This window comes from Homalodisca vitripennis, chromosome 6 (assembly GCF_021130785.1).
Source record: "Homalodisca vitripennis isolate AUS2020 chromosome 6, UT_GWSS_2.1, whole genome shotgun sequence".
NCBI classification, from domain to species: domain Eukaryota; kingdom Metazoa; phylum Arthropoda; class Insecta; order Hemiptera; family Cicadellidae; genus Homalodisca; species Homalodisca vitripennis.
The window spans coordinates 133,198,504-133,215,681 of record NC_060212.1 but is presented as its reverse complement, the minus strand read 5'-3'; the positions used below and the strand labels follow the sequence as shown (position 1 = coordinate 133,215,681).

At 35.5% G+C, this 17,178-nt stretch overlaps 1 protein-coding gene across 9 annotated transcripts in view; it reads right to left on the bottom strand.

Moving 5' to 3' along the window:
- The window catches only part of LOC124364927 (tensin-1-like), a 565,111-nt gene that overhangs the window by 147,894 nt on the left and 400,039 nt on the right, over window positions 1-17,178 (bottom strand). Inside the window, exon 2 of one of the 9 annotated variants that reach the window (XM_046820747.1) lies at window positions 7,941-8,147. The exons of the other annotated variants lie outside the window; for them this stretch is intronic. Within the exon in view, the coding sequence (XP_046676703.1) occupies window positions 7,941-8,147 (207 nt within the window). The remainder of the gene's footprint in view (window positions 1-7,940; window positions 8,148-17,178) is intronic. 9 annotated transcript variants of the gene reach the window in all.

Sequence of the window (17,178 nt, the reverse complement as noted above, 5' to 3'; positions counted from 1 at the left end):
CGGGCGGATCGATTAATCGGGTTGAGTAGTATCTGCTGAGTCAGACCACTCCATATCAGGAGACTATTGCGTGTCACATCTGAGTTATACTGCAGATAGAACTCACTTTATATCGGAATTTTTTTTGGCTGGCGTAAACGGGTTTCAGTAAAATTAAAGTATCAATTACGGGTATTAAGGGTTTCAATAGTTTTGCATTGGTTTAAATACAGAAAAATAAGCTAGTAAGGGTCACGCCGCTGGTATTGTTGAAACCAGCATTATTGAGGAATAATCCTCAATAATGTATATTACACTATCAAACGTAATTTATCTTGAAAATCTTTGACAATCGCAAGAATCCATAATGAGAAGTCTTGGGAATTCGTAATATCGTTTAGAAGCAACCCTGATTAACATCGTTACTGTAGTGCACTGTATTTCTCGTAATACTATAGTAGTATAAAAAACTTGATATTTAACTTTTTCTGTAGTAAATACCGTAAGTGGATTCATTGTAGATTCCTTCATGTTTTTCCTCAATCATCGGCTTTATTTCTCATTGTGTTGCATATAACTCGAGCTTTCTGACTTATGACAGAAGCTCAAGTCAAATACAGAAAAGATAATTAATAATAGAAATATTCCTGTAACAATAATAAGTATTAGTATCTAAATGTGTTAAATGACGCTTTAATAAAATCAAAAGTTGATAACTACTGATTGAGTTCAAAATACTCCTCAAAAGTTGCAAATTTTACGATTGAGAGACGAAATGATCAAATCCTACACAAAAAACTTTCTAAATTAAAAAAGGAGTGCATGGATTATAAGTTGTCGCAGCTGTATTGATATATAAGTCGTGTCCCTTTGTTGGTACAAAGACAAGGGCGAGCTTGCGCCCATAAACCCACACGAGGTACCGCCTCGCTCGCAGGGACTAATTTTCAATTTCTCCCAGGACACCGACATCCGACCCGGTGTTTAGCCTTTCATTAGCCGACAAGAAGACCTCCCTGGGCCATCCGATAACGTTTCCCCCGGTTTGTTTACCGCCCTAATTTGAATTTATGTAGCACAGATTTCGTTTCATTTTCGTGGGCGGTACGGGGTGTTCGGTGGCGTTGTCGGCTCATAAATCGATCCTGATAGACCGCAGGTACCCCAGGCCCCACCGGTGTGTCTCGATTAATCTAAGAGAAGGGTTAACATGTCAGATTTATGTGTGAACAAGCCGGTGATTACACGCTATGTCCGGTGATTTGTCACTGATGACCTGCTAGCCTGGAGCTATCACAACTACTAGGAAATGGTGGGTTCTTGTAGTGACACTATTAATTATCTTCCACTTAATCCATTGATATGATGTCAGGAATGTATTTAGTATCATTAATACGACATCCCTAGTCTATTATTTTTCTCAATTTACTAAATGTAAAATTTCTAAACAATCCACACCACGGACTTTCAATAAATCACGTTTCGAAAAAAAGAAGAAATTCCACATTAATTCACGTAAAATAGTTATGGTTGGTTATGAGAAAGTTTAATATAAGTCTATGTATTGTCAAGTTATATATGAAAAAAATTGGTAGCTGACTGTTTAGGGTCTCAAATTTCACTCTAGAGACCCGGGTTCGAATCCGAATTTAGGGACGGCACTTTCACACTATTTCATGCTGGAGAGTGAAATCAGCCACAAATCTACTTGGTTTTATTTTTATTTAGTTAGTGACCACAAAAGTAAATCGTCAATGCACTAACATCAAAAGAGCATGCGAAACGTTGTTATTTTATTCAATAAACAATTCAACTTAGACGTCTCACTAACGTTAATTCTGTTCTAAGTGACTAGAATCAGTCAAAAAAGACGTTAGTGCCAAGGCATGCCCTGTCAATGGTAGTACTAGGTCTGGCAGTTGGATCGCAATGTGAACTATACTTCCAGTTAGACTTCTGTGTTTTATCTGTTTTGTAGTTTTAACACAAAATACAATAATTTTCAAGTTTTATAAGTTCTATGAATCCAAGACATACAAGTTTAAGACAATTTTTTCTGTAATTTAAAATACCTTCTAAGAAACATATAAACTGAAGAGCTGTTTTAGAACACTAATATTACATTAATTCTTTAATTTGATTGAAAGTTCTTGGTCTTGTCAGTTTTCAAAACAGAAAGACTAGACTGATCTACTTAACAATAAAATATATAGTACCTGTGAAAACAATTAAAACAAAGGAAACAATTGAATTGCATGAAACCTTTCATTGGTTGACTCGAAGTATTAATTACTGTCAAATGTACCTTTCTAAAAGCACATTCAAGGGGTTAGTCAATGTGGCTCTCTGGAGAAGAAGCGAGGAAAGTGAACCATCATCACTCATCTCGACTAACAGTCGTTGTGTCCGTCTGTCTATCTGCGGGCTGTTTAACCCTTTGTCTGCGGGGTTGGAGCCATTATCGGACACAGTGTAGTCCAGTGATACATCACACCTCCCCCCCCACCCACCCTGTACAGCTACGAGACTGTCTGGGGAAGAACGGACTTGGGAAAGTGCCCAACTACAACTTGGTTAATATATCATTCACTGGAGAAGAGATTATAAATATATTGACCTACTTCGACCTACTTCCATACTCCACCAATGTAATATATTTTTTAATGCTATCATATATTTGGTTTCGTTACTGATAATAAAAAAATGGTGAGATAGGAATGGGAAATATTTTAACAATGTCCGGAAATTTACGTCGTTATAATAACTATTTTTGTTCAAGGTCTTATATTGTTCTTGGAGCACGATTTTGTGCAATTGTTAAATAAACCTTTATTTAGTCTAAAAATAAAAAAATATACTTTTTTATATAAAGCATGTTTACAAGCATTAAGTATGCTATGCACCAACTTTTCTTCAATATTTTACGTGCGTGTAGCCTACTGCTCCAATTCTTATTATTTGTAAAATTAAAATACAAGTCTACCTTAAACTCCACATTTTATGAGACACGAATCATAGTATTTTGATTAAACTATTAATACTATTAATTACAAGAATTTCTACCAACAAAAGCTGAACGTAACAATGGCAAAAATTCGTAAACATCTTCGTCAAATGCTATACAAAATTCCAATATTTTAATAGGCATATGGTTGAAACTGTAAAAATGCCTATACTGACAGTGTCGGATAATTTATCAATCGACATTATTATAGTTTTCAGTTTCAAAATAGTATTTTTTAGATATTTATTGAAGATAATTTATAGTTTTTACTATTATTTAAAACGTTTAGGTCAGAAAATAACGTTAAAACTACTTATTAGAACAACATCTGAATAAGGTTAACTATTTTGGCTGCTAATAAGACTACAATATCAATAAAACATGTGCGTCTGAATTTGTAAACGAATAAAGAAAGCCACAACGTACCATCTATGAAGAACGTTTAAATTTGTGATGGATCACTTAAGGACTATTGTTGAGTAAGCAATACAATACAAAAGCGTATTTAAAAATTAAATTTCGGATAATGGGGGATAAGTGCTGCCCATACATAAATGAAGTGTAATACTATTACAATCCAAAGTATGCAGATTGTTTGAAAATTTTACAGAATGACTGACAGTATCCAAGCGAATCTTATAGTTTTACTAGAGTTCGGACCATGGATATCTTGGCATTGGTTATTAAAGGCACCATAGAAAAGAGATAACTTTTTGAGCCATTGCGCAGTTAAAAGTAAAGTAAAGTATTGTCTTATTTTACCAGGCAAAGTTAGGTCTAAGAAACCGTCTCTAACACTTAACCTGGGGACCAAAGGCTTAAAGGTGAATTCGGAACCACAACCAATGCTTGGACAGGAGGACTGCTTGCAAGGACAGGATAGCTCAGCGGTTACCCATCCAAGTAGCAGCCACGCTTGAAGTTGCTTGATTTGGTTAAACAAACTAACTTTAAAATCCGTTACTGGGAAAACGAAGTTATATATAATTTTGTTAGGAGCAAAATACAGTGTATTATAGTATACATACAAATTGGGGTTACTTTTCCAATAATGGATGTGTGTTGCTTCGAAGTTAAAGCTTTTGTATAAAAGAGTATTTTTTATTTATATTTTCTGCAGCTCATAGGAATAAAAAAAACATCTTTCAAAAATCCAAAATAAAGAAAATCTCCGGGTTTTTATGCTGATGTTATTTTCTGCTTAAAGACTTAAAAATTCGAAACTAAAACAAACAAAAGGCTTAACTATTTACAAGACGGCTGAAAATGCGTATGTTTACTCCCAGCCATTTTCATAAGCATGGGCTCTTTTTCCTCCATCCAATCATAAACATGACTACCATTGAATAATAAATAACGGATTTCATTGGAAAGTAAATCATGATCTATATTTTATGATTATAGAATAAAAGCAACATAACAGTAAACAGAACAGAGCACAGCAACAGATTATATACCCCGTCAGACATCTTTAGCTTTTAGCAGGCAGTAACATTATTGAGAAATGTTATATGTATAAAGTGCATAAAAAGAAAGCTCCGTTTCCAATGATAAAACTTTCATTATAATTTGAACGTAGATTGTTAGAAAGACGACGTTTACTAGCAGATGACATTTAATACATTGATGAATTACGACTCTGACAGTTTACAAAGGGAAAATGCGTCGTAATTTAAGACTTTACCAGTTTACAACGAGAAAAATGCGTAGTAAATTACGATTTTGTATGTTCCAAGTCAACAACTAACCTATCCCAACCTGCACTAGCAAATGGAATCATGATACACACAAGCCTTCACACATCCTAGAGGTCGGCAGGTACGACAAGAACGACTAGAAGGTCGGTCCTAACTTCTGGACTCGAACACGATGATTGCGATCGAACGTGCAGCGAGAGGACACGGAACGGACGTGCGTCAGCGTGACAGTGATAGCAGATGGAATCATGACACACAAGCCTTCACGACATCCTAGAGGTCGGCAGGTACGACAAGAACGACTAGAAGGTCGGTCCTAACTCCTAGACACGAACACGATGGCTGCAACCGAACGTGCAGCGAGAGGACACGGAACGGACGTGCGTCAGCGTGACAGCGATAGCAGATGGAATCATGACACACAAGCCTTCACGACATCCTAGAGGTCGGCAGGTACGACAAGAACGACTAGAAGGTCGGTCCTAACTCCTAGACACGAACACGATGGCTGCAATCCGAACGTGCAGCTAGAGGACACGGAACGGACGTGCGTCAGCGTGACAGCGATAGCAGATGGAATCATGACACACAAGCCTTCACGACATCCTAGAGGTCGGCAGGTACGACAAGAACGACTAGAAGGTCGGTCCTAACTCCTAGACACGAACACGATGGCTGCAACCGAACGTGCAGCTAGAGGACACGGAACGGACGTGCGTCAGCGTGACAGCGATAGCAGATGGAATCATGACACACAAGCCTTCACGACATCCTAGAGGTCGGCAGGTACGACAAGAACGACTAGAAGGTCGGTCCTAACTCCTAGACTCGAACACGATGGCTGCGATCGAACGTGCAGCGAGAGGACACGGAACGGACGTGCGTCAGCGTGACAGCGATAGCAGATGGAATCATGACACACAAGCCTTCACGACATCCTAGAGGTCGGCAGGTACGACAAGAACGACTAGAAGGTCGGTCCTAACTCCTAGACTCGAACACGATGGCTGCGATCGAACGTGCAGCGAGAGGACACGGAACGGACGTGCGTCAGCGTGACAGCGATAGCAGATGTCAAAGCGGCAAGGCCCCGCTCGCTAACTGCCGACAAGATTTAGAGCTCCATACATCATCCTGCCGATCGCTAATTAACCTCCCGTTAGTATAAATTACCATCAGATTAGAATAATAAACACGGCTACCAGGCTAAACCGAAACTAGAAAATATAGCCCATAGCCCGCAGGCCTGCAGAGGCAGGGTGTGGTGCGGGGTGGTGGTCGCTAATTCCATGTAAATACCGTCAGTTTGGCTTGGATCACTTTATGAGTAACCATTAGACGTGACAAACTGATTTCGCAATTTTTAGAAAGCAACACGATATGTAACCGACTAACGAGCTCTACAGGTCCCTCATTATCCTAATTAAAACGTTATAACGAGGATAATAACAATGCCGTTCAAGTTTGCAAGCACTTAAGGGATTAGCGATAATGTATGAAAGGAAATATCTTTATTTATTGTGGTAGAGTTAAAACTAAAATGTTCTCTATAAAGATTGCAAACAATACGGTTCCTTTAAATCAAAAAAATTGAAAAAAAAATACTTCTTAACATTACGATGCATAACTAAATTCTGTGTGAACAAACTAAATAAATTAAATTAAATGCTTCTGAAAGAAATTATCTTTATTTATTGAGGTAGAATTAAAACTAAAAATGTCTTCTCTACCACTAAAGCTGAAATCGAAATCATAATATCAGTGTTCATTGCAATATCTGAAATATAAAGAATACGAATAAAATTAATAGAAGATATAAAACTTATGTAAAAGAATTAAGCCTCATATTATTCTAAAAAATAACCATTTAATAATTAGCTAACGTACTTTTTCAGGATATGCATTCACAGCCCGTTATAGGAAGCAGTCACTTCTGTCAGTCAGCCCCACGACTGCCTTTCCATTTTTTGTATTAAAAAGAAACTCAGTTTTTAGAGACTAGAAACCACCTAAAGTGAGTTTCTTTAGAACCATTTTGAATAAAAACTGAATGTCCAACATAAATATGCCTCTTCGACTCTTCGACAAAATACGCTGAATGACACCTTACTCCGAGAAGGGCAGAAGGTGTTAAATCAGGGCCACAAAGAAACCTCGGGTGTCCTGCAGATTGAAAGCCTCAGGGTGTCATCAGTGTCAACCCCTGAACTCCAACTCGGCGCGGTCGGTGGACGGGTGAGAGTGAGAGATGAGAGGCCGCGGTCAGTTCCCACGCGCTAATAGGCGAAGGTTCGGTAAAGAGGTTCATTGTGTACTGATGTGGCAGAGATAGGGTGGCGCCAGACCACTAATAGGGTGTAAGGGATGGTTTGTATCAAGGCGATAGGTGGGGGAGCTGGACCGTCCGGGGAGGGTGGGCTTTGGGAATGTGAGAAATAAAGAAGAAAAGGATACACTGATTGTTCATAAATTCAGAACACAATACTTTATTACTATATAGGGTTGTTCATACGTGCATCTATTATACATTAACTTGTAAGATCAAAATAAGAAAGAAATGCCATAATAAAGAGTAGTCATTCCTTTCTAAGTGAATAAAATAATAAAATTCATACGTTTGTAAAAGTTTGAATTTTATTAATATCTGTTTTTACAAATAGTTTCATAATGATGTCAATATATTATAATTTATCAGTTAAATGACATAAGTAATTAGTGTATTTTAGGTGAGGTATTGCACTTAGTTGAACATTTGTTACTCTGTTATTATTTATTTAACAAAAAAAACTTGGTGTTAAATTGTTTTAAAAGTAGCGCATTATTTTACTATTCTGATAAATTCATCATAAAATATCCAGTTTTTCGAACTTTAGTATGGGCGCAATTTTGAAACCTGAGATGAATCGTTTTAAACAGGTTTTAGTTAGATTACAATTATTGTAAAGTTTGAATTTTCGAGCGTTTTTTTTTTTTTTTTTTTTTTTTTTTTTTTTTTTTTTTTTTTTTTTTTTTTTTTTTTTTTTTTTTTTTTTTTGTCACGAATAAGTGTATTAGGCAACATGTTATGGTATACACTGATACGGTAAAGGTATAGCACACTTAGTAGTAAAATAGAACAGAATGTTGGATTTGACATTTGGACAATATCAAATTGAGTTCTCAATCCATTCACACATTTTGGAATAATTTAAATTATTAATATTTCTCAATAATGGTAATAATGTTCAAATATAAAACAAACTCAAGCTATAGATCCTTACCTTATTCGTGATGGATGGGGTGTTGGGGGTTGAAGGGGGCGTGGCGGGGGGCTGGTAGGCCGCCACCGTGGGGAAAGTTTCCATCCCGCTCTTCCTCCAGTGTCGATGTATCATGAGGCTAGTGTCGCGGTAACGTCGCGGAGAGGTGCACCAGGGGGGCGACCTCACCGGCGATTTGGGTTCCTCAGCCGCAGCCTCGGCACCCGCCTATAGACGAACATACCTCAGTACCGCGACCTCACAGTCGAATACGAGAACCTTTGTTGTTTCCAAATTGTTATAACCGAACAATTGCGTGTTACTTAATGGGGTTTCCGAATTTGCTTCATCTCAAGCCTTATGCATAAAGTGGTCGCAGCGTTCCTTCTAAAAAGTGGCGAATCGAATTCACAAAGAAATCATTTGTACCTTTTGCATAAGATTTTCGAAGATTCGACACAAAAACGTATAATATGACGTCCGGTTTAGTGGAACATTAGCTATAATCTGTTGTGCTTTTGCATCTGCTGTCTGTCACGTTTGCAACATTGACATATGATTCAATACTGCCTCAACACGTTTTCATTCATACAAATTAGAATAATAACGTTAACAACTAACAATTTTAGAATAATGATGAAGTCCAAATAAAAAATGAAACTTAAGTAAAATGTGAAATTTTAAAGGTGTTGAGCAGAATAAAGGTATACAATAACGAGGAAGTGAAGTGTTATTTAAAGCAAGAGCCACTTTCGCTTTACAAGAAAGCAAGTTTCCTCTTCAAGGCAACGAAAGATTTCCTCAATTATAGTTGATTGTTTCTCCTTATTAATAGTGTAACGTGGTTCGCGCTAACATTGCGTTGCTGACAGACTTCAATAAACGGGGAAACGCTCTCTGACAAACATGGTGACGGGATGAACGTTTAATTAAGGCGATACCGTCTGATGAAGCGAACGGCAGCGCTAGCCCAGCACCTTGCCTCAATTAGTGTGTATTGTGTGTGCTACCCTGTGTCGCTATCGTCCGTGCAGCGCTGGGTGACAATGTCAACACTACGTGGAACAGGAGGCGTCGGGCGTCATACACATAATGATCGTGTGGCGCCCTACCATGTGTTAGCCGTACACTATGCTACTTGTATTATGCAGTTTTGTCCTGAGTGTAGGCAATAAAGCTATGTTTGAGGACATCTGCAAAGGAGATCAGATCCAAATTTATCAAGTTAAAACACTTTTAAGTTGCAAAAAGTACATACTGTAAAAGGTTTGTATCCCTATTTTAACCAGTTTTCTTTGGGCATTAATATAAGAGACCCCTAAATTTGCATCTCCTCGTAGAATGATTTTTCGTGATTTATACTTTTAACTTTTATAATTCATCATTTGATTTTGAAATATTTGACTTTGATTTTGGGAGCATTTTATAAACCTTTCACAATTAAAGATATGAACATAAGGAACCAGATCAATTTATCTCACAAACTTCCTTTTGTGACACTGATTAAATAATAATATTGATAATACAAAACTTGCGACGGCTAAGCTTTTTGGAATAAATCGCTAAAGAAATTAACTTACGCCCAGGTTTGAGGTGGCGTAATAAATATTGTGTGGTTGGGAACATGTTATTATTTTTAATTCATAACCCTTTTAAACAACTTCCCTAAAGACAGAAACGTTAGAAAATTCCTTAATCACTCTAAGACGGAACGCACTTACTGGCTTCCAAAGTGGGAAATGGGACAATTTCGTAATCAGGCTTAAATAAAAGGAGTTGTAATTTTTTTTAATCTTTACAGAAGGTACATGAGTTAGCTTCACAAAGTAACTTGTTTTTTTTTATTTACGAATTAAGGATACTATTAAGCCTACCTCTAAGCTGTTTGTTTCCAGGTTAAATGATAGAGAAAGCTCCTTCTAAACTTTTCTTCAAAAATTAAAACACAAAATTATTATAAGCTTGTTATATTTAAAAAAATTGCTACACAATAAAACCGATCGCACCATCTGTCTGAATTAGGCTTATTCTGTACACTCAACTGAAATATTTTGTAAATCTTGAGGGTCTGTGTGAGCTCAACAATAAATATATTGCTCTATACGTTGTCAAACTGAAAATACGAACACAAACAGTGGATTTGAGAACATTTCTAAATTGAGAGTAATACTGATATAGGTCTATATATGACAGTTATTACTTTGAGAAGGCGGAGCAGTTTCACGATAAGACGATTAACTGATAGCGGCTGGTTGGGACATGGCAAGAAAACTCTTAGTTGACTGGTATGTGAATTGCGAAGCATCTGAATACAATAGCATCCAATAAAACATTTCTATCGTGAAAAATAAATTTGATCACGGAAGATAATTTACTGAGAACAAATCTGTATCGATTTTAATTGTTGACACGAACCCATTTAAATATCACGCAAAAACCGTTCAAAAGTTGTATTCATTGTCTTTGCCAGATTTTTGCATTATAGTATAATCAACTTTATTTTGTATATCTCAATACGACTTAACCAGAGCACCAGACATAAATTAATACGAGACAAAAGACAGAGATAACTACATGATAGGGATGTACGGAGTTGAGCTTTACGAACTTATGCATTTTTAAAGAATGTCATACTATCAGGCGAAGTTAGGACTAATAAGCCATCTCTGAAACCTGGGGACCAACGGATTAAAGGTGACTTCCGAATCACCAACACCTATGGCCGGGGAGGCGAGCTGTTTGCAAGGACAGGATCGTTCAGAACGGTCATCCATACAAGTAGCAGCCACGTTATACGTTGTTTGGTTCGGTTATTTCGTGATACCGCCTTACCAGGTAGATTTACGATGACCCCACGTATTGATGCTATATAATGGAGTACCACTAACACTTTTGTCAATCCTTCAACATGAAATCTTACGAGATAAAAAAAAACTATTTCAAATTTTGATCTACAATGGAAAGCTATTAAACTAATAGCTTAAAACTTTGAAAGACCGCCATGTCGAGAGACATAGAGACATCAAACAATTTCAAAAAAGGCTTAGTTTGGTTACACACTTTATAATCACTTAGACTTACACGTCTCTGCCGTTTAAATAGAACATGTCTATCGAAAAAGACTGAACGTAAGGTTAATCAAAGTTTAATACTCACTTGCTAATACCAACTCAGTTATAAATTACGATAATTATAATGCACTCTCGTATTTTTGTTGTAATTTGTACTGACCTGACTTACAGAGTATCAGGAGACTTATGTTGTTACTGTATGAACAGAAAATTAAAATATTTCATATTTGTTTTAAGATGCTTAATTTGTTATTAAAACGTAATAATTCCCTTACGACATTTCTACCTACTAGCCATTTTGAGTTCTTTAGTGATTTTTTAAATGTGCAGTACTTAGTTTTTTTAAATAGTTCTTAAAATAACTTACTTATCGTAAACCAAACACTGGGAATTTTAGCTCAAATAAAATTTTCCCATTAATGCTAATGGAAACCACTTTGAAAGATGTTTTCGTGAATAAAACTGGCGTACAAATTTAATCAAAACGAATAGTTTATGATATCATGTTTAGGTACAAATCAGGTACAAATTGAATCAGGTGCAAATGACCGCCACTATTGTCTCACAAGCTTTATATTGTATAAACTTATGTGTTTAGGGTGTATTTTTGGGATCGGACTCGCTTTCTGAAATCTTTTGCGAGGCGGATTGCAATGAGCATATTTCTAAGAAATCTAGATGAAAGTAAATTATTATAGTATATTAGCTTTAATCATACTTGAAATTAAAATTAAGGGCTGATCCAGTCAAGTGACCAATGCTATAACACGTCATTATGTCGGAGTTTAATTAAAGAATTGCGATGGAACCCCTATAAAATGTACGAATGTAACTTTTATGGTTCAAGCAGCAGCGTTTACATAGCACAGTGCTTTGCATAGTTTAGCTCTTCCGGAGTTTGTGAGTTACAGCGGCTTAAACTTTTTAATTAAAACTTACCTTCTGAGAAATGTAGATAAGGCGGGGTCGGTTAGAAACATTATTCCTGGAGAGTCTTAATAGAATTGAAAAGAAAAGTTTGTATAACTATAAACTGTACAATGAACCGAGATATAGATTCCGTCCCAGGGTAGACAAGGAGCGCAGCTTGAGATGTTTTACTGTTGTTTTGCAACTTTTGACAAAACTGGAACACAGTTTGCTATCAAGAATAATCTTCTTGTGTAAACACATAAACTGTATAGAGAACCAAGATATCGAATCCTCTGACCCAAGGTAGACAAGGAGCGCAGCTTGGGATGTTTAACGATTGTTTTGCAATTTTTGACAAAACTGGAACACAGTTTGCTATCAAGAATAATCTTCTTGTGTAAACACATAAACTGTATAGAGAACCAAGATATCGAATCCTCCGACCCAAGGTAGACAAGGAGCGCAGCTTGGGATGTTTAACGATTGTTTTGCAATTTTTGACAAAACTGGAACACAGTTTGCTATCAAGAATAATCTTCTTGTGTAAATACATAAACTGTATATAAATATGTAACCAAGAGTAGATATCGAATCTGACCCAAGGTAGACAAGGAGCGCAGCTTGGGATGTTTAACGATTGTTTTGCAATTTTTGACAAAACTGGAACACAGTTTGCTATCAAGAATAATCTGCTTGGGTAAACACATAAACTGTGTAGAGAACCAAGATATCGAATCCTCTGACCCAAGGTAGACAAGGAGCGCAGCTTGGGATGTTTAACGATTGTTTTGCAATTTTTGACAAAACTGGAACACAGTTTGCTATCAAGAATAATCTTCTTGTGTAAATACATAAACTGTATAGAGAACCAAGATATCGAATCCTCTGACCCAAGGTAGACAAGGAGCGCAGCTTGGGATGTTTAACGATTGTTTTGCAATTTGTGATAAAAACTGGAACACAGTTTGCTATCAAGAATAATCTGCTTGGGTAAACACATAAACTGTATAGAGAACCAAGATATCGAATCCTCTGACCCAAGGTAGACAAGGAGCGCAGCTTGGGATGTTTAACGATTGTTTTGCAATTTTTGACAAAACTGGAACACAGTTTGCTATCAAGAATAATCTGCTTGGGTAAACACATAAACGAGCGATGGTAAATAAAGGCTTCCGTCGACACAGGAGTGATGGTTGGGGGAGGAGTAGACTATAAACAGAATGGTACTGTGTTATGAGGTCGGCTCTAGGCTTTGTTTATAATGTGCTAGGGCATAAACATGCTAGAAATATGAACTGGAGCTGCAGCCCGAGAGATGGTGTTGAGAATTGCGAACTTGAGCTTGGAAATTCCACCTTTACAACAGTTAAAGTTATAAGGTAATCATTAGAAAGTTAAAAACAATTGACGCAAAAATTTGTTTTCATATATTCTCTTTATTATGGTTCATGACATTAAAATTAATTTAAATCAGTTATAAAAGTGTCAAGACACAATTCAATTTTTGTATCACTGTTACGTAGCTATATAAAAAGGTTTATACACTTTAATAATTTAAGGTAATCTACGAGAATTTTATCGCGTATTATAGTAAAACAACTGTTACATGTATATGACATTTTCAGATAGAATATATTGTAAACTGATCTTAAATTACAATTTAAGAAGTCATTTTGAGGGCAGAAATTCTATAAATACAAAACTACAAAATACAATTCGGAATATTTTATTGTATTCTATAACCAAAGTTAGAGCTGCACACATGTATCTGCAGTTAAAATATTTTCAAATGTAATCATTTGTGTCACCGAAACAAATTTAAAGATTTGGAACGTGAAAGGGTTTCAACATAAATGTTATGGGTATGCCTTTTACAGTCAATGTTCCACATTTTTTTTATAGCAAAACTTGTTCAGTCAACATTTACAATATGCTCACAAGATTTGACCTAAAAATTGGTTTTAAGGCTCCGAAAATTTCTGAAAATGCGTTTTAATAATAAATTTAAGGTTGTGATGGCCGAATACCCTTGACTTGGAGGTAAACAAGTAACAGGTAGGTATTTAGGCTTACATAAACATGTGTGAAAATTTGTAACTACAACAACTTCAAACTGTTTATAAGAAAAACTTTTTAGTTACAAAGCAATATTTGAAATTGGTTAATCAGGTTTTAAATTATTATTTTTTACTTAATCGTCTCCTCTATTTTTATACTTTTTAACGCTACAACGGAAGAAGGCAAATGTAACAAAAAATTTTGCACAATTAATATTCGGGTACCTATTTAAGTTTTATTTTTATTTATGGAATATAATGGCTTGAAGACTAACTTATCTTTTCTTACACGGGTAGTATATTAATACAAAAATATAAGGTTGTAATAATAAAGTTTGTTAACTCATCCCCAAAGCTTACCTTATAACTGATTCTTATATTGCAAACGTTAGATTACGACTCATTTATTTCAGTTCGCATTGCTCGGCAACCGCTCAAGAAACATCAGTGAATCGATTCTTTAAACCATTCTCTATGTAGATTATTCAATCCGATTACGTAGTGTTATTCCTACATCAGTGGCATAAATATCCTGTCATTTGTGCAGACATTCCCAACATAAAAAAGAGTTACTTCTGGTATCCAAAACGCAATTGTGGTATCCATTCAACGCTATAATGAATTGCAACACTTCTAAAGACCTACTAAAATTGAGAGGAAAAGAAAAACTGGTACCAATGACTAACTAGTAACACATTCCAGAAAAGTGGTGGTGAATACATTTAGTTTTTGTGCTTAACTGTATATATTCGCTTTTACCATAAATATGTATTTATAAAATTTTCCCTAATTAAATAGTGGACAATATTAATACAATAAACATTTTCGCCTAAATCTTATGTAATTGGGATTGGACCCACATGCTGTGAAATGTTGAAAGTTTTAGTTGAAATTTGTTTATGTACACAGGTATGCATAGTTTTATTAATTTGTACTAGTTTTGGATTCATAAAGATTAAAATGATGTACGATTATATTTTGTGTTTATTACGTATGTTTTATGAATGTGTAAATGTTTATGAACAAAACCTTAAAATCGATGAATCAGTTCCTGGGTAACAAATGCAGATACAAAGATGGGTCGGGTATGTTTCCCCTCTAATGACGCTGTCGGAAATTTTCTAAGATGGAAAACGGACGTAACTCGTGAAGATAGCGTGATTACGACACAGATCACTGTTGCAAAAGAGTCCCAGTGAACTTTGATCCTATTGCCGTTAATTGGGTCTAATTACCCCCTTATCTCCTGTGAAGTACCATCCTATTTATTTGACTCGTTGCCAACCGTGCCGTCGCCATGAAATTGTGTAAATTCTCAGGACTTGAGGCAGATTCTAAGAGTATATTACATAAAATCGTTATCAATATAAGTTAACAACTAGTGAGAAAATACTGTCTATAATCATTGAAAGTTGTTAATTAATCTAATTATAAATGCAAATCCTTGCACATAATTAAGAACCTTCAAGTTAATAAGTCTCTAGGGAATTCTCCTTTCCTCAGAGAAAATGGCTATATATATATATATATATATATATATATATATATATATATATATATATATATATATATATATATACACACACACATTTAAGATGACGGAGCCATTTCTCTGAGGAAAAGTGAGAATTCCCTAGAGACTTATTAACTTGAAGGTTCTTAATTATGTGCATGCGAGTAAAGAAATACAAGTAAAATTTTACTCCAATTACAAAGTTGTGGATATTGACATTTTGTAGTATTGGTTGGTAAGAATAAAGTAGTGAAAGTGATTCACTAACATCTTAGCTAGAACATAATTTAGAAGATTAAAGGGATAAAAACTATGTCTCACCAGACGTACTCTTAAAAAAAGTTATTTTAAGAAAATGAAGGGTGTGCAAAATATTATCTAGATGCTCTGAAAGATAATAACACTTGATAACAGTACTTGACATAATTAATAGCTCTAAAATTGTATATAAAAGAAAAAAGAAAACTGGCTGGGATTTAATTGTTTAATACAATGAATGTCTTTTGTAAAGGGTGGAGGGCATACAATTTTTTTTATAATCCTGTACTTAGAACAATGACACGTTACAATGATTTAAATACATTCCACTTGACATTCACTTACATATGTTCCCTTTGAATATAACTTGCCTTTATGGCTTTTCAGGAGAATATTTAGTATTATTAATGACATAAAACGATTTTCTGATCCTATGTTGGTACGGAGAGTTGTCTTTTACATGTTGGATAATTTAAATATTCAGGAATCTTTAGGTTCATGGAGACTCCATTGTTTTGCTCGCGCCTTCTAGTGTACAGTAAAAGCCTGTGCGATAATAATAAATCTAGCCTTCCCACTCGAAGCAAACCTACTTCACAGCCTTGAGGTTAGATAATGGTTATGCTATGAAAGTTTCCTTCGAGTCAATTAACGTAACTACCGGTTAACAAACCCATCACATAACGTGTGACAGGATCGACATCACTGCTGCTTTCCTGCAATTTAAACTAGTATCGGTAGAAATTATTTGAAACATTTGTTGTAGATTAACAATTCTTATAATCATAAGTACCAATTTTTTGACAAGGTCTTTCCTATGGTAGACAAACTTATTGGTTTCTTTGCTTTATTTCCATTATTTATTAACTGAAATTAGGTATGTAGTAAAAAAAAACACTAGAATTTATTTTTTAGAATGTCTCCTTAATAAATAGCAGATGGGACCTTCTTGAAATCGTGACATTGTATATCCATCAGACCTTCTGCTTGTGCAATAATTTTTGATAGAGAGGCCCTAGAGGCTTGAAACTTCGTACACGGGTTCCTATTGATTTTGGGATCAAAAAGTCAAAAGGAAGTACGTCTGAATAACTTGAATTTTGTAAATTCTTATTAATCGTAACCAGTAAAAAAAGAAACCCTTTTGGAAGAAATGTTGAACTCATTCTACAAGAAAAATTTAAGAGTCTCATGTCATTATTGTACAAACTGAAGAATTCGAATGATCAACTTCTTTGTAGAGAGCTTTGTCTTGTAACAGAGCTTTAATTCCACACCTACTGATCAGTAGCGCATTGCAAAACAATGAACTGTGATTTCACTAAAAATGTTCATTTCCTGTACAACATTACGTAACAGTCTACAACCTCTTTTCAACTGACGAAGCTCTTATAAGAGTTCTCCGAAAGACACGTGTGGTTTTGCCTCGGCGGCAGCGGCTAGATTGG